This window comes from Arvicanthis niloticus, chromosome 4 (assembly GCF_011762505.2).
Source record: "Arvicanthis niloticus isolate mArvNil1 chromosome 4, mArvNil1.pat.X, whole genome shotgun sequence".
Classification (NCBI taxonomy): Eukaryota; Metazoa; Chordata; class Mammalia; order Rodentia; family Muridae; genus Arvicanthis; species Arvicanthis niloticus.
In genome coordinates this window covers 47,335,881-47,357,259 of record NC_047661.1, presented here as the reverse complement: position 1 = coordinate 47,357,259, position 21,379 = coordinate 47,335,881, and the positions used below count along the sequence as shown (strand labels likewise).

The 21,379-nt window shown below is 42.5% G+C and overlaps 1 protein-coding gene across 2 annotated transcripts in view; it reads right to left on the bottom strand.

Moving 5' to 3' along the window:
• Window positions 1-12,550: 12,550 nt before the first annotated feature.
• The window catches only part of Lekr1 (leucine, glutamate and lysine rich 1), a 160,241-nt gene continuing 151,412 nt past the window's right edge, over window positions 12,551-21,379 (bottom strand). The window contains exons 9-10 of one of the 2 annotated variants that reach the window (XR_013109852.1): window positions 19,296-19,913; window positions 12,551-18,190 (exon numbers count right to left, since the gene is read on the bottom strand). Coding sequence is in view for 1 of the 2 variants with exons in the window: in XM_034499420.2 (XP_034355311.1) it covers window positions 19,509-19,913 (405 nt within the window). In the remaining variant the exon portion in view is untranslated. Of the gene's footprint in view, window positions 19,914-21,379 lie in introns of both variants that reach the window. The other variant, XM_034499420.2, reaches the window with a different exon arrangement.

Genomic DNA, 21,379 nt, shown 5'->3' with positions numbered 1-21,379 from the left:
GGGTTTGTGGAAAGATATTGTGTAAATTTGGTTTTGTGGTGGAATATCTTGGTTTATCCATCTATGGTAATTGAGAGTTTGCTGGGTATAGTAGTCTGGGCTGGCATTTGTGTTCTCTTAGGGTTTGTATGTCATCTGTCCATCATCTTCTGGCTTTTATAGTATTTGGTGAGAAGTGTGGTGTAATTCTGATAGGTCTGCCTTTATATGTTACTTGGCCTTTTTCCCTTACTGCATTTAATATTCTTTTCTTTGTTTTGTGCATTTGGTGTTTTGATTATTATGTGATGGGAGGTATTTCTTTTCTGGTCTAGTCTATTTGGCATTCTTTAGGCTTCTTATATGTTTATGGGTATCTCGTTCTTTAGGTTACGGAAGTTTTCTTCTATAATTTTGTTGAAGATATTTATTGTCCCTTTAAGTTAGAACTCTTCACTCTCATCTATACCTATTATCTTTAGGTTTGGTCTTCTCATTGTGTCCTGGATTTCCTGGATATTTTGTGTTAAGAACTTTTTGCATTTTCTCCAAGTCTCTGAAGAAAGAAATTGAGAAAGTTATCAGAAGATGGAAAGATAGTCCATGCTCACAGATCAGTAGGATTAACATAGTGAAGATAGATATCTTACAAAAGTAATCTACAGATTAAATATATTTCCATCAAAATTCCAACACAATTCTTTACAGACCTTGAAAGACCAATTCTTAACTTCATATGGAAAAGTAAAAAGGACCCAAGCTAAAACAATCCTGAATAATAAAAAGAAAACTTCTGGAGATATCACCATCCCTGATGTCAAGCTGTACTACAGGGCAATGGTAATAAAAACTGCTTGGTATTGGTATAGAAACAGACAGGTTGGTTACTGGAATCAAATCAAAGACATTGAAATAAACCCACACACCTATGGACACTTTATTTTTGACAAAGCAAAACCATACAATGGAAAAATGAGAGCATCTTTAACCAATGGTGCTGGTTTAACTGGATGTCTACATGTAGAAGAATGCAAATAGATCCATATTTTTCACACTGCACAAAACTCAAATCCCAGTGGATTGAAGACCTCAATATAAAACCAGATACACTAAACCTAATGGAAGAGAAGTTGGGAAATGGCCTTATGCATTGGTACGGGAGACAATTTCTTGAACAGAACACCAATGGCTCAGGCTCTAAAATCAACAATTGATAAATGGGACCCCATGAAACTGAGAAGCTTCTGTAAGGCAAAGGATAATGTCAATATGACAAATTGGTAGCCCACAGATTGGGAAAGGATCTTCAGCAAACCTACAACTGACAGAGGGCTAATATCCAGAATATATAAAGAATTGAAATTAGACATCAATAATCCAAATAACCCAATTGAAAAATGAGGCACAGAACTAAACAGAGAATTGTCAACAGAGGAATCTCAAATGTCTGAGAAACACTTAAAGAAATGTTCATTGTCATCAGGGAAATCCAAATGACCCTCTGATTCCACATCAGAAGTGACAGCTCATGCTGGCAAGGATATGGAGCAAGGGGAACACTCCTCCATTGATAGAGGGAGTGCAAACTTGTACAACCCCTTTGGAAATCAATTTGGCGGTTTCTCAGAAAACTGGGAATAGTACTATCTCAAGGCCCAGCTATACCTGGGCATATACCCAAAATACCAAAATACACTATACCACAAGGACACTTGCTCAGCTATGTTCATAACAGCTTTATTAATAATTACCAAAAGCTCGAAACAACCTACATGTCCCTCAACTGAAGAATTGATAAAGAAAATGTGGTATATCTACACAATGAAATACTATTTAGCTATTAAAAACAAAGTCATCATAAATTTTTCAGGCAAATGAATGGAACTTGAGAATATCATCCTGAGTGAGGTAACCTAGAGCCAGAAAGACATGTACAGTAGGTACTCGCTTATAAGTGGACATTAGTCATAAAGTGCAGGATAACCATGCTACAATCCACAGACTCAAAAAAACCAGGTAATAAGGAGGTCCTAAGGGAAGATGCTTGAATCTCACTCAGAAGGAGAAACTAGTCATTGAAGGTAGATGGGGAGAGAGAATTAGGTAGGAGATGGGATTAGGAATGGGGTGGGGGCAGGGATTTTGATCAGGTGTGGGGAGAGATGGGGCAGGAGAAGGCTGGGAATGAGAATAGAAATCAGTGGAGGGCATCTCTGGTGAGTAGCTGGAGACTTGGGATGGGGAGGATACAGGGAGTCTATGGTGTGACCCTAGCTGAGATTCCTACCAGAGGGGGATACTGAGACTGAAGTGGCTACCTTCTGTAACCAGGCAGGACTTCCAGAGGAAGGAAGGGGAGATCAATCCACCTACAAAATCTTTAACCCAAAATTTGTCTTACAAGATGTGCAGGGATAAAGATGGAGCAGAGACTGGGGGAACAACCAACCAATGACTGCTCTAACTTGAGACTCATTTCATGTGAGAGAGCCAACCCCTAACACTATTAATATTACCCTGCTATGCTTGTAGACAGGAACCTAGCATAACTGTCTTCTGAGAGGCTTCATCTATCAGTGGATGGAGCCAGATGCAAAGACCCACAGCCAAACATCAAGCGGAGCTAGGGGAGTCTTGTAGAAAAGTGGGAAATAGAAGTAAGCAAGTTGGAGGGGTCAAGGCCACTCCAATAAGACCCATAGAGTCAACTAACCTGAGACCATAGGGGCTCACAAATTCTGGGCTACCAACCAGGGAGCATGTAGGAGCTGAACCTAGGCCCCTACACATTTGTAGCAAACGTGCAGCTTGGTCTTCGTGTGGGTCCCATAACAAGTAGAGCATAAATACAAACAAATGAACAAAACAAAACATCTGACTGTGGAAGCTGTAGTGTGTCATGGTGTGTCATACAGTAGACCCTTTTGCCCAAACAGTTTTACTTGCAAATGTTCATTGCAAAGGGTGGGCTGGGTGGGGAGTGGGAATAGTGGTGGAGTGGAGTGGGGTGGGGGTCTTTCTTCTGGCTACCCTGGGGCTGTGGGACCCAGCCAATCAGCTCTAAAAAGAAAATGCAGCCAAAGCAAGAGGCTGGCCTCAGCCTCCATCATAGTGCATCGCGCAGTTATGGGTGAGCCCAGGACAGCCCAAGGGTCTCCCTACTATACAGCATCTATACCTCACTCCCGTCCTGTCATGTCACTCCCATGACATTACTTCCTTCTGAAGACCAAGTACTTGCCTGTTCTCCTGAGCACTCACTGGGGCTCCTCTTTCCCCGTCCTGTTGTCTTGAGAGTACTCTCCTGCCTGTCCCCATTGTCCACATTTGTGTCTCTTCCCTGCTGGCCCTGAGCTTCTGGAAGATAGAGCTATTATTACTAAAGTCCATCAATCTCCCATAAGCCCTTACAGTTGGATAGTCAATACAGTTGTACGAGGTTTAAGAGAATTGGAAAGAGTTGGCATCCCCTATACTCCGCCCCATGCAGATGTATGGCAACACCACAGGTTTCTGTGCTGCTCTGTGGAACCTGAGGGACCTTAAGTGGTACAGTCACTGTTTCTCAGCCGCGGCACCCTGACTTCTGGGCTGGCAATTCTCCGCTGTTCTGTGCTTTGTAAGCTGTTTAACACAGCCCTGACCTCTCCCCAAAATATGTCAGTAGCACCTTCTCCTCCAAGAGCTGCAGACATTGCTAATATCCCCCGGGGACAGAACTGTCCCTGGTGGAGAACCACTAACATAGGAGCATAAACGAACTCAGTCTTTGCCCAGTGAAGGTTCCATAAAATTTCCCCTTACATAATATATTTTAATATAATGTAAAGCAGTAACTCACACCTTCTGGCCAAATAGTTCACCCCTCTAGCGCCTCCTTGTCACATGTTATAAGGTTGGAAGGGAGTGAGGGTAAAGGGAACAGGGTAAGGTCTCACATCCTTTGAAATAAGAATATCTTGTTAGGGAGGCTGTAATCTTGAGGACAACATTAATAACTGTCTGGGGGTCATACCAGGAAAACCACAGGAAAGAAAATGAAAAAGAAAAGCTGACATGAAAGACACATATTTTAGATAAATCACGGTGTTGTGCACATTTGAGTCATATTTATAATATCAGAAACACTTTTCCTGCACCATTTGAGAAACTTCTCCATAGCCCTCAAACCAGGCACTTTGGCTCACAAAGCTTTTCCCTCTGGCTTCTTCCTTGGGCCTCACTGCTGTTGAGCTGTACCAGGAGGACTAGGAAGGTTTCCCTCCAGATCACAGGATCTTTACTTTTATGATAGAAAAAATAATTCAAATAGTGTAATAACACATTTGAGTTATACATGAAGACGGTAGGATTGGACTTAACAGGGCCAGGGCATGGAGGAGGCTGGTACCTGAACCACTCACTCAGAAAAACACGTGAAAGGTGCATTCCTAGGATGCTGTGAGCCCCGGTGCGGCAGCAGTCTTTGATACAAATGGTTCTGGTGTGCAGGGAGGTAGTTCCCAGTATCATTACCAGGTCTCCTTGGCTGGGGCCATTCGTCAGCTGCAGTGCATCTTACTAGCAGACAGAGTTGTGATGGAACACATTTGTTCAAACATGGAAAATGGTGTTTCAAAAAAACCACCTTCCTCAATTTCCTTTGAAGCTATTATCCTCTGTCATGTCAGGGAGCTGAGCCCAAGTGATGACCAAGAGGCAGTGGTAGATTCAAGTCCAGGGCCTGGGGGAACCATAGGACTGGTTGTTGTCCCCCACCCCCACAGTCAGGCACAAAAAGATAAATTTCTGGGGCAGTGGCTAAAGCATTACTTATTAATGCCCCATGGATATTTTCATTTCACATATCATGTATTGACCATTGAAACTGGAGCTGTTACATAAAGTATTCACTCAGTGTCTTTCTGCGACTTTCTCAAAGCATCATTCCCATGCTAGAACACGGAGGCCTTCAGATCCATGGGGGACGTTTGAGTAAAGGGCCCAGGATTTGTGTGGACCACATTAGGTCAAGACATGAGAACCACCATCATGGCTGCTGAGACAGAGTGCTTTCTTGCCCAGTAGTAACCCATGCCTGAACTCTCATGGACTAGCTGGCAGCACAATCAGATTTGGGGGGACAGCTGGGGACTACTGATAAGAAAATCAAAGATTTGCAACAAGGAGGCTGTTGTTCCTACATGTGTCTCTCGAACACCAGAAAAGGTAACTTGCTTCAGGAGGCGAAGTGGGACTCTGTAGGTTGGTTTTGTCAGACAGGAGCTATCATCAATTGGGCAAGAATGCCAAGAATGCCAGTTTCTGCTCTGACGTGCAGATTCTGTTGAAGTACCTCCAGTGTTGGCTTTGTTCTTCTAAACACAACTCCACAAACCAGGCTTCAAAGGAGACATGGAATCTGGCCAGGAGCCACTTCAGGCAAGTCACTGACAGCCATGAGTCCCACTCACCAGCCCTTGTTTTTCCCATGGGTCACAGTACAATGACCTCACAGAATAGTTGGAAGAATGAGTTTAAACAGGGGTCCTTAGGTTGGAGTACTGTCTGAACGGGCTCCAAGAGGGTCTTATGGAGCCTGGCATTTTCATGAAGCATTTGTACATGTTTGTGTGTGTCCTCTTGAGGGGCTAGGCCCTGCCTTTTACTGCAATTTCAAAGAATGTTGGCACTTTTACAAGGTTAAGAATTACTGCTTGGGACTCTGTGAAGGTGATGTGTAACTGTAAGCATCCAGTTAAACTATGGCCAGCAAGAACTTTGGAAGGAAAAGGAACACAGAGGAGCATTTGCTGTGTGAGACACACGGAAAAAAAAAAATAGAAAATGTGACTTTTGGCCCTTTGTAGCAAACAGCAGCTTTTGAACATGACCTTAAATGAAATTGGAAACTGAAAGGATAAAGGGCCCATCTGACTGGTCAGAAGACTTTAAAAGCCTTATAAATGCAGATGGTAGAGGCAGACTGCTGGCTGAGTGTGTGTGCAGTGTGGATGATCTGGTACAGGGAGAGCAGAGAAAGACATTCAAGGTGAGGGAAGGACAGGGGCAAGAACTCCCCTACTTGGTCTATGACGCCTACCCCGCCTCCAGGACTGAGGATACTGGAGGAAGCTGAGCTCGGGAGCAGACCCTCAGTCCTGTATGTACTTTTACATGTGAAGGAACTGTTCTTGGTTCTTTAGCCTCTGCTCCACAGGCAAGGATAAGGGGCTCAGCTTGTGATGCACTGTGGGTAGAAAGGGATGACTCCCAGTGACTAACATCTTTAGGCAGGAGGCTCTTCATTCTTGCTGTGAGACTCACAGGGCCTCTCCCACTTCCATCACCTAAGTCTTTCAGACTGGGCCTTGTGGGACCACACCCCAAAATCTAGTTCAGAAGACTAAGCAAAAGCACTGGAAAGCAAGAAACAAATTTTCAAGAAAAAAAATGTATTCGTTGTAGAACTTTGCTGACGCCTTAATACTTCTCTGACGACATGGGCGGGGCTGCTGTAACCCTTGCTGTGGAAAGAACTTCCTGAGCTCTGTCTGGAGTTTGGCTCCACTGACTGATAAGGCTACGGGTCCCCGGATGGGTCAATTAAAATAGATTTATTTGAATGAAAAGGTCATCCAAATAAATGCTGTTTCTTCAGAGATAATTTCTTTAATTTGTGATTCCTAAATTTTATAGAGATACACAAAATCATGGTTATGTATATGAAACATCTGGGACTATTTTATGCCCATACCTATGACCTGCAGTTGTGGAAGGAAGGCATAGAGTGAATATTCTGGTCCTGTATCTGGCCTCTGCTACTTGAAGCACATGTATCCTGCAACATTTGCCCCTGGCTGTCAGCTGCTCTTCTCCCATTTTCTGTCAAACCAGCCTTCTTACCCACCCTCTTATCCTTCACTTTCACCATGTAGGGAATGAGAACCATTATGGGGTCTAATTCATTGCATCACCAATGCATGCTGTACAGGAATCAATCAACTTCTGTTTCTACCTAACATGGCACATTTCCACGATCATCACCCTCCCTGTACAAAGCAGACTGTTAAAAAAAAAAAAAAAAAAAAAAAAAAAAATTCTTGACATGAAATCCTTTCTCAAAGTTATTTCTGTTGCAACTGGTAAGAATTTCTTTTCAGTCTGCAAGCACCATCATCTACACTATAAAGCCTTTATACTTTTCATCTTCCTTGAATTGTCCAAAGGTAGAGAGACTCAGTTGACCAACTGTCCCTGCTTAAGACAAACATCCTCTCTGATGCTTTCACAGGGCAATGATCCATTTACAGGAGAGGAAAACAACTCCCAGAGATCTTTGCAGCTAGAGAGAATAAACCCAACTTTTGCTTTCTTCATTAGTTTTAGTATACTTTTTTCCCCTTCTGCTGCTTCACTTCAGAAAACATAGATAATTACCACCTTTATGAGTCAGACTCATAGTGTAGCACCTGCTGGAAAATTGAAAAAATATTTCCCCATGTCACATTACAGAGTGACGCTCATTGTCTTCACACGGCTGCTGGCATTCACGAGTTTGCCAAAATGACTACACTGGAGGCTCTAAAAGGCAGAGCGATAATAAAAAACAATGACTGAAGACATTGCCAAATGGCAGCACAGAAAGCTAGTAACATGAACTTGATAACCTCCAGCTTTCATTCCTTTTAAATTGTTCAGAGGTTAATAGAGGAGATTCTGTTTATCTCCAGCACAACAAAGTAACAGATGCAGGAAGTTCTGAGTGGTTTTCTTGGTTTGTTTGTTTTTTAAATACAGTTGTTTCACTATCGGGCATGGAGTTCGTTCTGGTCTGTGCTAATAAAGGAGAATCGATATGCTCTGTATCCCTGGCCCAAGCTTAGAAGGAAAACTCATGTCCCGATACAATGTCCTTCAGCAGTGGTAGGGGCTGATAATAAAGCTTCTTGCCTAAAGTAATAAAGATCAAAATATTATTGATATACAGATGGCAAGTGAATGCTTGAAGTCTCTCCAAGTCAAGCAAAAGATGTGTCAACCTTTTCAGTGATCTCTGCTGCATCTACACTGGAGCTTCAAGTGTGTTTCTGTACAAGACCAATGTCCAGCTTCTCTGAAATGGGAAACACAGGTGCTATAATATTTCAAGGACAGTCACACTGATATATCCAGCCCAGCTCGCTGCTTCAATTCCCAGGCCGTGGTGTGATCCTTGAGGAGAAAAAGAAAAGGGGTAGCACATACTTCTGGTTATGGCAGTAGGAGGTGACTTTGTATTTTAAAGGACCTGGCTTTCCTTTTTGGTGGGTGGTGATGGTTATCCCTTCTCAGTTTTCATTGTTATTTTTTTTCCTTTATCCTCCCCAATCTGGGGATTGACAATGCATATGTCCACCCATCAAGCAGACCCATAGCTGTATACTGCTTTGTTTGCTTTTATTTTTAAAGATTAAAAAATATATGTGTGGATGTGTGTGTGCAGGTACCTACGGAGGCCAGGAAAGGGTATCAGATACCGTTGACCTGGATTGTAGGTGATTGTGAGCTACCTGGTGTGGGTGCTGGGGACTGAATTCCGGCCTTTTGGAGGAGCAGGAAGGTCCTAACCACTGAGCCCTCTCTCCAGCCTTTTCTCTTTAAAAATCATTTTTGACAGTTTCACACATGTAGATAATGAACTTTGTTCCTCCCAGCCACTGACTTTGCCTTACGTGGCCTTCTTTCTCTTGATGAAACCATCTTCCCGACAAGTTCCCTTCTTCTACTTTGCTTTTTCCTGAGTTTAAATAGGGCCGCTTGACTGAGAAAGGATGCGGGCTTCTGTTTAGCTTTCACTTGAGTGTGGGTTGCTATCAGTGGTTTTAACACTAAAGTAAGTGACATCCCTTCCAGTCTCCACTATCTGTGAATTGTCTCTCAGGAAGAGGTGGGCCCTCATGAGCCCTTCCTCCACTCTTGATCAGATGAGGAATCCGATCTTGTACAGGTCTGCTGAGGCTGTGAGTGCATGAGCCATGGCCACGGTGTGTCTACGAGACAGTTTGCCTCAGTCCTTCTCAACCTCTGACTCCTATAATCTTTCTCCCCTCACTTCTGCAGTGTTCCCTGAGCCTTGGAGGACAGTGTTAGTGGCAACACAGATGTCCCATTTAGGGGCAAGCACTCCATTTTCTGTACTTTCTCCAGTTGTTTTTATAGACAATCCATTGCAAGAAGAAGCTTCTTTGATGAAAGCTGAGTGTTTCGCTAATCTATATTAAGAGCATAAAGATGAAGAGTTGGAAGGGATTTCCAGTTAGCAAGGCACTAGTCACATTCCTCCCAGAGGCCTGTGACCATACCAACCCCAGGTCATAGTTTCAAGCTGGTTATAAGCTGGGCTCATAGCTCCTAACATGCGCTCTCTTTTGTGGAAGGGCTTAGATCCAATTAGGAAGTGACTGGGTGCTTCAAACCATTAGTGCTTCTATTACACCAGTGCTGCTCATCACTGTAGCTCATGGCTAGGTGAGGCAGTTCATGGGCGTCTTCTGTAGCAGCCTCCGTAGCACTCACCATGTGATACCTACCTAGAGGGGTCGTGGCTTCCGACTCAGTTCCAGCTCAGTTTCTCCATAGCCTGTGACTGTGTGGTGTCTTCAGCAACAAAGTGTTACCATCAGGTTTTGGTAGACAACTAAGAACAATGGTACTGGTTGGGGTTACTTCGCAGGCCCTCTGGGACCTCTGACAACTCAAGGGGGAAGTATTGCACACTTGGCACTGAGAGTTTTGCTGAAAAGCTTATGGCTTAAGGAAGAAGCATTATTCCCCCTGTGTGGGATCATTGTTTAGAAATACATATAAAAGTACAGTACATGAAGATTTAATATTGGAAATTATTTTTATATGGAATATAAAGACTACATTTCATTTTTCTAGAATGTAAATAACTTTCTATAGGACCCCCTAAAGGATTCTAAGATGTTTTCCAGGTCTGTCTACATACTTTCGTTCCATACATGTATTCTCCATTTATTTGAAGCTGGCTTTATTGCCCTTTATTGAATGTTTTATGTTTAGATGAGGCTGAAGGTTTTTTGTCAGCAGGCAGAGAACAGAGATTGTGTCCAGATTGTTCTGGGATGCTGCCATTCCTTATTGTCCTGCCTAGTCTCCTAGGCCAAGAGTTGCCATTTACTAGCCGTGCCCGAGGGTTGATTAGCCTCTCTGTGCTCCTGTCTTCTCATCTTTAGAAAGAAGCTAACATAGCTAGCTCCTGGGCTCCGGTGTATTTCAACCTCTGGCAATGAGCTGTGCCCCTTATAACTAGAAATCATAGCTGTCACTGTTTCTGTGAATGACGCAATGATGTGGTGCTGTCCTGCCACTGAGAGCTTCACTCTTGGGGCTTCTTCGTGCTACTTGTTCTGGTGCTAGCTATACCTGTGCTGCCCTGGAGAGCTCCACTGTCCAGACTGTGACAGCGTCGGCTCTCTTTCTCCGTCTACTGCCAGTCACAAACGTTCCCTCCAGCCATCTTACAGAATTGCCATCTCTACATAGTTTGAGCAAAGTAGCCTTGGCACCTAGAGGGGCAGAACCATGTGTTACAACGGAGGGGTCCAAATTCTGGCTGCTGACTTGTTGCCTGCCTGCTGTGTCTGACCCTTTCCCTTTTTACTATCAGGTTTTTAAATGGCACATATGGAAGGCAACTGCTGGCCCTAGGCCTGGTAGCCAGAGATCATCACGCCATCTCCAATTCTGCCTTTAAACTTAAAACAAACCAGGGACACAGTCCCTCCACCAGACAGGGAGGGCCCCTGGCCTTTTCATTCACAATTTTTGATAATAAAAGGAAATTCCTCTGTGACCTGCAGGGGCACTCTGATCCTAGTCTGTGTCAGATAGGGGAGTGTAATAGGGCCCACTTTTTGATACATTTAGATAAACTGGGAGACTGGAGGCTAAATTATCCCCTGGACGGTGCTAGAACTAGATCCAAAGACCAAAGAAGACAGCCGAGACAAAACCCTTGCCACGTTTCCAGAAAATCCAGAACTCTAATGAGAGCTCTGTGTTAAAACTATGGCACTGACCTTGTAAAAGGAGTTTCTGGTACACTTTTAATGGCTGGACTTCAATAGTACGGGAACATACAGTTGTCTTTATTAAAGGGTTAGAGGCTTTCCCACTACTATGGCCAGAAGAATAAAAATTAGTAATTCGCAAAGACTTTGCGTTGAAGTGCAGTCAGTATATGAACACTTAACTGGGGCACATGTCCTCAGACCCAGTGAGATGTCTTGTTCTCTGCCCTTGTTCTTGGTTCCCAGGAAGGTGGGGATGGCTGGAGGAGGCCAAGGTATCCAAGGACCACAGGCAATTAAGAATCTGCCTGTGAAGTTAAAGTCAGGACATTTAGAGCATCAGAGCTAAGGAACACAGACTGTACACAAGTGCCACTTAAACATGTCAGGCAATTTAAAGCATTAAAGTAGAAATCGTTAATTGCTACTGGATTGGCTCCATGGCAAAGCACTTGACCGGCACGTTCTACATCCAATCCCTGATAGCAGAAAAAAATATTGGATGGTTAGAAAACCACTTCTAAAGGCCTTCAAACTATACCTAAATCCTTAAGTATAACACCAAAGCCTGTAACATTTCCGCTCTGTGTGCTGTATTCAGGGAATGGAGGGAATAAACAATGTTTTTGCTCCAAGATGATTTATAAAAATAAGAATTTGATGACAGTAACTATAGCTGGTTTAGGATTCATACTATGTAGGCCACCAAGAATTTAAGACTGACCTCAAATTCAATTTTTATGACTATACTTCTCTCCCTACTGCAAGTGGCTGGAAACCCCTCATCTGTGATTGCTGGTATACCTAAAGGCTCTGTGAGTGGACAAGCTTGGAGGGCTATGGGGTCTCTCTGGCTAAAAGTATTCCAGGGTTTCTACAGAGGTGTGGATACAGAGAAACACAGGGACAGTATCAGTATTTCCTTTGACTGTTTCCTCTTTGGTTACCTAGGAATTGATTTGGATGAGGCAGGGAAAACTTCAATGTCCTTTGACACTCCCTAGTAGTAGGAGGCTGAAGGAGGGCAGAACAGCCTCCAAACTGGATTGTGGTCTGGGGGCGTTGCTCAGGTCTAATGTTAGGTGCAAACAGGACCTTGTTAGCAGTCTTTTTAGCTTGCAGTATGCACACATACCGCCTTCAGTATTTCCCTACATTGACACTCCTTTGAGGTGCAGTTTAGACATGCAACATTTTAGTCTGTGGTGGAATTTCCTGAGTTCAGATTCAAGGTAAGGTTTAGTGGTTGAAACAAAACAATTCTGGACACTGTGATTATCTTCCTTCTATCTCGTGTCAAAGTGTGTGTCTGAGGCAGCTTCGTTACGTCGCGGCAAACGTGACGTGAGTGAGGGAGGCTGCAGCCATCTCCTCCCACAGAACGCTTGCACATACAGACTCTTCATTTTTACTTGGTATGTGTGCTCAAATTAGCTATACAGAATCATTACAAACGGTGTAGACATTAGTATCACCAATTCTTTTAAGTATTATTCAAATATATGAATTATCACCAATTAATATCATCAATTAATATACTTTTATTGAGTACATTACAGATATGCCAGAGAAAGGTTTTTAAAACATTGAGATTTTTTTTTTCACCAATTAGTAAGACTTAAAAAATTCTCAGCATGATGGAACATAGCTGTGATCCCAGTAGTTGGGAAGCTGAGGCAGGAAGATCATGAGTTCAAGGCCAGCCTAGGCTACAGAGTCGAACTTGTCTCGAAATGAATAATATTCTACAGAAAGACCAGTCAATTGTCTTTTTTCCTATAAAAGTCTCTTTTTCTCCTGTTCTTCTTCTTATGTCATTATAGTCTTTGGAAGACAGGGTCTCATAGTTCAAACTGGCCAATAACTTACTCTATAGTCCAGGCCTGGAACTCAGCATCTTCTTGCTTCAGCCTCTCAACTGCTAGGATTAGAGGCAGAGGTTACTATCCCTAGACAGACTTTAATTTTCCACTAAATATAAAGGAAAGGATATGATCCAACTCATCACAGAAGCACTGTTGAGGCCAGTAAGGCGACTCAGCAGAGGAAAGCAAGCAACTGCTGGCTGCACCCGAGGACCGGATTCCACAGTGGAAGCAGAGAACTGAATTCCCAAAGGTGATCTCTGACCTCTACTCACACACCAGGGTGCATGCATACATGAACACACTCATCATATAGCTGCATACACTAAATTTAAAAATGTACTACTAATAAAATTTAATTTTTATGATTTATAATTATTCATTAAAATATATATTTATGTCATCCTAAGGGTGATATAGCAATAATAACTATTATAACAGCTCAAAACAAAACAAAAAAAACTACAAAAAGTTATATATTTATAGTAACTTAATATGGTAGTTCCACAAAGATTTTGCAGTCATAAAAAACTTTTGTACAAGTGCCAATATTTATAAAATTCTGGCTATCTTTAAAATACCCCAAACAGCTACTCGTAGACTTCTGATTGTTTAAGATTCCAGCCTAAATACTTGCAAGAGGTACATAGTTCCCCCCTTTTAATTTAGGAAGCATTATCAAGTGTCCCCAGTCTGGAGGGAACACGTATCGTAGGTCTCTGCCTGGGGTTGTTCATGTAAGGTGGTGGGTCTCTTCTCTAGCTCCCTAAAAGTACACAGCTCAGTTTCTATATTAAGTATTGTGTGCTACATAGGAAAAGGAAAGAATTTCAGTTTCGAGATCCTTGCAACCCAGGCTTAAGCCTCAAATACACTACTTTAAAGTCTGGAAATAGTGGCTGGAAAAGTTGACTACCCTGGGGCTTTCAGAAATCCTGCTTTCGATGAGTAAAAAGGAGTCACTTGAATTTTTGGCAGTGACCTTAATTCCCTAGAAATTTAAGGCTCTGGATAGAAAATTATGACCGGAGAAGTCATTTGCTTCAAGAAGACAGAGGACAGATAGATCTCTCTAGATTAATGTGGGAGGCTGCACGGAGCTCACCTGGGAGACGGAGACAGCGCTGGCAGTGAGGCAGGGCCAGCTGCTCACATCTTCAGCAAATAAATCTACTGCCAGAGCTAATCCTCCTCACACAGATGCCTTACAAAAGCCAAGAAAACGCTTCGCCGTCCTAAGTTATACAGTCTAATTGTCGAGTTTGACTCACTTAACTAAGAGAAGTATTTTAACTATCACTATACAAGTATCAGCTCTAAATACACTAAAATGAGGTATTAAAATTTAAACGGCAAATGGAATCAATTCATCTCATTCTCATCTTTACACTGATTGATTGATTGACTGAGAGAGTCTCTATATGCAGCCTTGGCTGGCCTCAAATGTGCTATGTAGCCCAGGTTGGCTTTGAACTTAGTGATCCTCCTGCCTCTACCTCCCTGGTGCTGTAATCACAGCTGTGTGCTATCATGACTGGCTTCTTTCATTCTTTTCTTCATTAAAAACATTCAAAGAATGGATGGGCAATATGGCTCAGCGGAAGAGCTGGGAAGAGCACAGCAGAACAACAATAGCTCTTGGGTTGTTCTCAGGCTCACTCACACAGCACAGTGCTGAAAAGAAAGGACAGCACATTTAAAGATGATGGCTGTCCTGGGCTATCATGAGGTGAGCTATCGCAGCTCACAGGCAAGCGTATTTAACACCTCATTGTGCTATCCAGATCTGTGACACTGAGAACCAGAACTGAATTCCATTTAGCCACTGTTAATTCTGTCTTTAATTCATATTAATCCAGGTGTAATACCCAAGTTAATTTTATATTTAAGTGGTTCAAAACTACTTCCAGGAAAGATAATTTAAATGTGTTTACTTTATCTTCCTAGAAAATTTTCCCCAAATTCTGTATTTCACAAGTCTCAGACGAGAAGACAAGGAGCATCACTATTACAAACGTAAACACATGTTCAAATACATATTACTATGAGATTAAAGTTTATGATTATTCAATGTGATGCCAATTATTAGAACCAAAATTCCTCTATTGGATTAAACCAATAAAATCTCCAGCTGTTCTAAGGCTCACAGCTTTGGGTGTTGAGATGTGTTTTAGGATTGTTAGGATGAATATTGATTTTCTTTAGCCACTAGTTTTCCTAGAGAGTTATGGATTCAGAATCAATGGCCACACAGAAGAATCATAATGCACTGGGAGTAGGTGTTAAGTGGGTCAATGTGGCACATGGGGGGGGGGGGAGGAGGACAGGTCTCATTAGCCCACTGTTGTCACTTAGGCACAAGGGACAAAATAACGCAAGGCTATTTTGTTTAACTTGTGGTAAGTAGATGTGGAATACTGAACCATGAGCAACGGACCCAACACAAACACAAAGCACCTCAGAATCTCCTTAAGACCTCAGGCTGGGATCTAGCTCAGTGCTAAGGGTGACTGCTTAGTGTGCTGGGGAGAGAAAGGGAGCAGACAGCAGAGGAGATGGGGGCAGGGAGAGAGGGGAGGAAAACAGGAGAGGAAGGATGGAGGGAGAGGATAGTTCAATCAGTAGGTTTGGGTGTGAGGCATGAAATTCTGCATTTCTAAAACGTGCCAGCAGGTGCTCATCTTGCTGGAAGGCTGACTTTTGAGTAGTGAAATCCTGGCACACTGGTCATATTCTTTGTCTGGAAATGAGACTTATAAGCCAGAAGTTGAAGCCTAGGTTCTCTCATTTGGTCTAATGTTACACAGTTATGCAAACAGAAAACTAATTAACTTAGTCAACTATTATCTACTTACATAAGATATAAATCTGGACCAGGTAATGTATCAGGTCTCTTCAGTACTATAAAATGTAAAGATATTAAGATAATCCTTTCTTTAATTTGAGCATTGTCTTTTATATTTTCCTTCACAAGTGTGGGAATCAGAAGGTTTTATTGCACTCGTCACTCCAGAATCTTCCTGTTTAGCTGTTCTCACATTCTTTGAATCAAGATGATAATTATTTCTGTTTAATGTCCATTTCTCACACTTCCCATAATTCTTAGAACACCCTTCAGACCTGTAAGGAGCGTTCTTACGTGCACTTGTCTGTGGGACCATGCATTTCCCAAATGAGATGCAGCTCCTCCTGTTTCACATTATTCAGAGAGGTTATAATATTCTTAAATAGAGATGAACCTCTGATTAGAGCCAGGCTCATCAAATGAACTCCTGCCAATGTGTCAAGGGCTGGCAATAGTTTCAAGCTGCAGTTAGCAGGAGGGAAAAAAATCCTTTCTCTGCTCTGAATAGATTTTTAATCTGATGCCTATTATTTATTCCCAACACAAATATCTTCATTAGAACTTCATTAACTCGTCTGGACTAGTCATTGTCTGCCAGCTGCTGTTGTGTTCCCAGCCTTCCCATTCCACAATACCCCAGCACAGCCTTGCCAGGGCGCTGCTCCCAACTTCAGCCAAGCATGTACTCGGCCCTTACTCAACACCCCCTCTCAGTGATGTCAGTCTACCTGGGACTCAGGCTGCTGCTAGCTCCCCCTCATCCAATGCTCATATGGTTCCTATGTTTGTGCCTCTGTTTACACAGTTCTCTACCTAGAATACCCCTTTTCCGGTACAACCCTTCTCCTCTTTTTGAAGACTTGTTGAATAGATCAATACCGTTTTAAAGCATCTTGATTCCTCTAAGATTCTTTTACTACTTTGCCCTCAACTCTTTGCTCAGCACTCCCTTCTATTCATGTTTGCATATACTTCATTCTTGGCCCATCCCATATAATTCTTGAGGATCTGTGTCTTTTTCCCCCTTTTCCCTTTCTAGCTCTCACCATCATTTTTTTATGATAGTATCCGTATCTGTTAAACACGTGGATAGCTTTAGGATTAACCTGTAATTCAAGATGCTCTGATCCTTCAGAACTCTAAAATTATTTATTATTTTTAAATTGTTTCATTACTTTATGTGTATGGGTGGCTTGCCAGGATGTATTTATGTGCACTACCTATGTGAAGTGCCCCTAGAAGTAAGAAGGGAGCATCAGGTTCTGATGGAGTTGCAGAAGGTTTTGAGCTGCCATGTGATTATGGGAACCAAACCAGGGCCCTCTGCAAGAGTGGCAAGCGCTCTTAATTGCTGAGCCATGTACCTACTTTCTTCACTACTTTCTTAACATTCCTGGTACTCTTTCATGCTTAGAGTTTATCACTGGAAAAACCCAGAGAAAGGTTTTTAACCTCTAGGTTACCAGTTCTTGTGTCACTTTTAAGGATCTCTTTCTTCAAATACATATACCCATAGCTCAAGCTGTACTATTCAGATGGTGTAGGTTAAACTAATGTAAATACCATTTTTGTGTTTATACTTCTTTGATATCTTTGTAGCATATAACACAGCCTCATGGCAAATAATGGTTCCATTCTGAGTTACAGAGTTATTCATTGTAAAGCAAGAGTGTAACAACAAACTAAGAAACCATGTTTTGCAATGGCAGTCCTTCTATCAGTTTAGAAAAGCTTACATGTGACTTTTCTTGTTGACCTGTATTCCCAGTAAAAATAAAGAAACTTTATTCGTCGTTGTATGCCTACGACTCTTGCAAGGAGAGCTGAGCTGAAATGGCAAAACAGTGAAAAAGCATGTCAAGCCTGATGACAGAGATCATTGGCCACGATAGTCTGTGCCTTCGCTCCACTTACCATCTACCGTATGGCACAGGCATTTATAATTCAACATGCAAACAAAAGTTCAGGACAAGGAGATTCAGTGCAGTGGTCCCTGCTGCAGTATACAAGATGATATCAAGGAAGGGGAACACCAATTAACATTTCCTATTTTAATAGATGCACACTTATGTCAGAGTTCTCTAGAAAAATATAATCGGCAAAGGACATTTGTTACTTCATAGTTATCCTTCCCTGAATCATCTTTCTGTCTCATACAAACTCAAGTTTGAAAAGTCAGAGCACTTAAAGAGGAACAATGTTAATTAACTACAGTGTGGATGCTGTTGACAACAGTCATGGTGGAGCCCTGGGAAGCTTTTAAGGCTGGAAAGACTGGGAGTAAGTGATAGTGATTCTGTTTCAACTCTGTCTCTAAGATACTCCTTTCAGCCAAGTCACATGCTTTTCATCTGCTTCTTATCTTGGAGAGGGTTAGGGCATTGCTTGAGTCACTCTTCTGTGGTTTGTGCTCTCTGGTGAAATGCCATTATGAAGAAGGGCCACCTCTGTAAACAACAGAAAGCATTCCAATCCTTAACACAAAGAAGTCTGACCTAAAGTAGCCAGGAAACCAGGGACCTAATGTGGAATTATTTTAAGGTTAAAACAGTCTGTAAGTTTAAAAAGATGGGAGATAACCGTGATTTTGTTTAGTGATGTTGTTCTTTTAGGCAGTGGTTAGATGCTAGGTACCTTTGGTTTCTCTCATCAACACTGCAGCCAAACCGATAATTAAATGTTCTATAATCATATGTGTTACTAGCATTCCTGTATGAGAAGGGGAAAGTTTAATGTCCATGATACATCAGATTTAGTTGCTCCCTAACCCCATTATAAAGACAAATGCAGTCCTATCAGATGGAGAGAAGACAGATGAGTGCTTGCCTGAGGTGACATCAGCTAGATGAGCCGGAAGCTTGGTAACTTTAAATAGCATATATTATTTTACATTCCTACACTGAGAATAGAAACTGTTAATAAGTTAGACATTTCCAGGGGTAATCAATTTTGAATCCAAATTAGCCTTATATTCTCTTTACTAAGCGACCGAGTGTTAGTTCTCCTCCCAATGGCTGGAGAATGCAAGTTCAACAGAACTCAGCTGTGTACCAAAAAGTATTCAATGAGAAACTATCCACCAAGAAATAATATCGTGGCCATGTCTTACATTTTCTAAAATGATATTCATAACTAGAGGTTCAAACTACTTTCCCCTGGAATCGTCATCTCACAGCAGATGGTCTTCTGAAAGGCTATTCTTACTTTTGACCGAGTCTACAAAGCAGGCAGATAACCAGGTACACTGAGCATTTGATGGTCATTATCACCTTTGCAAATTTTGAAGTCAGGACTTTGGAAATCAATTAAGGACTTTCTTTTTCTAGTTGGAATACTTAAATCTATTTGATTCAATAAACAAATGAAAAAATGCCATAAAACCAATATAATCTATTTTGTGTCGATAATCCACTTGCTATGGTAGAAAAGGGAGGAAAGGAAGAGAGGAGGATGGAAGACAGGAAGTGAGGGAAGAAGAGAAAAACTCGCCAGGCTGAGAAGCTTTTCCCTGTGGTCTCTAAGGGCCAGACTCGAAGAGCATAAAATACATACATGAACATAGAAATCAGGCCTCTGGGGTACCAACTTCATTATCTGTTGCAATTTCTGAGGTCCTTTGAAAACTGTAGCTCCACAGTTCCTAGCTTTGTACAGTCCTTGTTAAATATATCTACAGATACGTTTGTTTGTTTCCTGGTTACTGTGAGTCTCTGCCGTGCTGTGAAAGGGCGTGCACCGTGGGCGGAACCCTCCTGAAGCAGGTCATCACTCCTGACTCAGCCTTCTGCAAAGGATGGCTGTCAGCCTCCGCCTGGCCTCGTTTACTGAAACGGCTCGGCCCCTGGGAGAATATGCATGGGAAAGGGCGGGCAGTCCGGAGCTGCCCACCTTCTTGAGCTTCTCTGGGGTTGGGGAAGCGGTGGGTTTCGGCAGTCCACGCAGGCTGGGCGTGCCAGTGCCTCGTCCACAGTTCTGTCTCACACTGCTTAGCTCGCGGTGATTACCGACTGCCGAGGCAGGGTAGGTTAGGGCACCCTTATTGAGGGAGCATGGTAAGTTTCCTCCGCTCCTCCTGAGCTCCAGGAGCTGTTCTTTAGCTTGACTCAAAGCCTCCGTTAGTTCAAAGCGTTCTTCACACTCTCTGCGCACTGTTTCCTGGAGAAAAGTGTTCTGAAAAGAGATGAGGAAAAAGCACCCCTGGCTTTAAACAGTTTATGTAAGTGGAGCATTACTGACAATTTAAATCAGAACTGAGCTTCAAGTCAGAGGCTGTATTCTCTGTCTTTTTAATACTCTACCCCATGAGACAGAGAAATGAAAAATTGAGTGTGGGGCTGGGAAGGATGCTAACAGAACATTTAGTTCAGCCCTTGCCCTTTGTAGGTGAGGTGGAATGACGGTCCAGGGGGTCCGTAGATGGTATGGTGTGACTGGGTCAAAGGTCCTCATCTGTACTGCATACACACATGGTCCCCATTCCCATAGTTTTAAAAAGCTATTGGTCTATTTGCTTATTTTGTTTTATTATTTTTATTATTTGCTTCTGCTTGTTTTTAAGTTTTAGAGGAATTGGAAACTACCGGCATTTGTGGCTTTGTCATCTGGCTCTCATCAACTCCACCTGAATACTGGTGGGAAGTCAGGGGTGGGGGAAGTATCAAGCCAATAGCAAGGAGGATTAATTGATAAGGTGCTGTGTTAGAGTCATCACATTTATTGCTCCTGACATATTCACCATAGAAAGACCCAGAAGCCACGATCAGTTACATAACTCGCTGAGAGCTACTGGGCCCTGGAGTGGTAGGAGCCCGCTGCCTCCCAGCCCTTGTGCCGGTGGGAGGCGTTTCCTTCACTCATACTGCAGGCACATACACTTCATGTCCAGGGCATCAAGGAGATAAAAACTGGGAAGATATTTTCATCTGATTTTCCCAAGAATTCTAAACTCTGTTAATTTGACCTTTCTTTTTAAAAGGAGCCTACTGCATTAGTTATCTATTTTCAGTATTTATTTATATGTACAGTACTGTATACATCTACATTTATTTATATGTATACACATTATTTATCTATACATGCAATAAGCTGGAAAAATGGGTAGAAGTAATCAAGTTTAAGTTGTTTTTAATTAATTAGTATAAAATACCCCAGCTTAAGAAAACTTTGAGGAGTCAGTTTTCACACACACACACACACACACACACACAAACAGAGAGAGAGAGAGAGGGATATGTAGGAGTAACAGGTGTACAATATTAAAAGTCAAGAGATGGGGATGGTGGGGGTGCTCATTAGAGAAAAATAAGATCTAATCAACTTACTGCACTTGAATTTGAGCCTCAAAGGAAAGTAATACTATACAGAAAACACACCCAAGGCAAGTCTCTTAGAAAATGGCTTCGGGCAAGTGGCAAGGGGACTGGAAAGGTAGAGCAAAGAGAAAGGCGCCCTCAGCAGCAGGTGCAGCTGGAGCGCAGTGCGGAGCCAGCAGACTCTGGGCTGTGCTTTCCAGCCAGCAAGGACTGAACCAGCCAGCGAGTTCTCAGCTTGCTCATTCCAATTCCTCCTGGCTGCGGTCCAGCTGAGAGGAAGACCAGTGGGGGGGAAGGGAGGGGGAGCGGGAGAAGGCTGCTGTC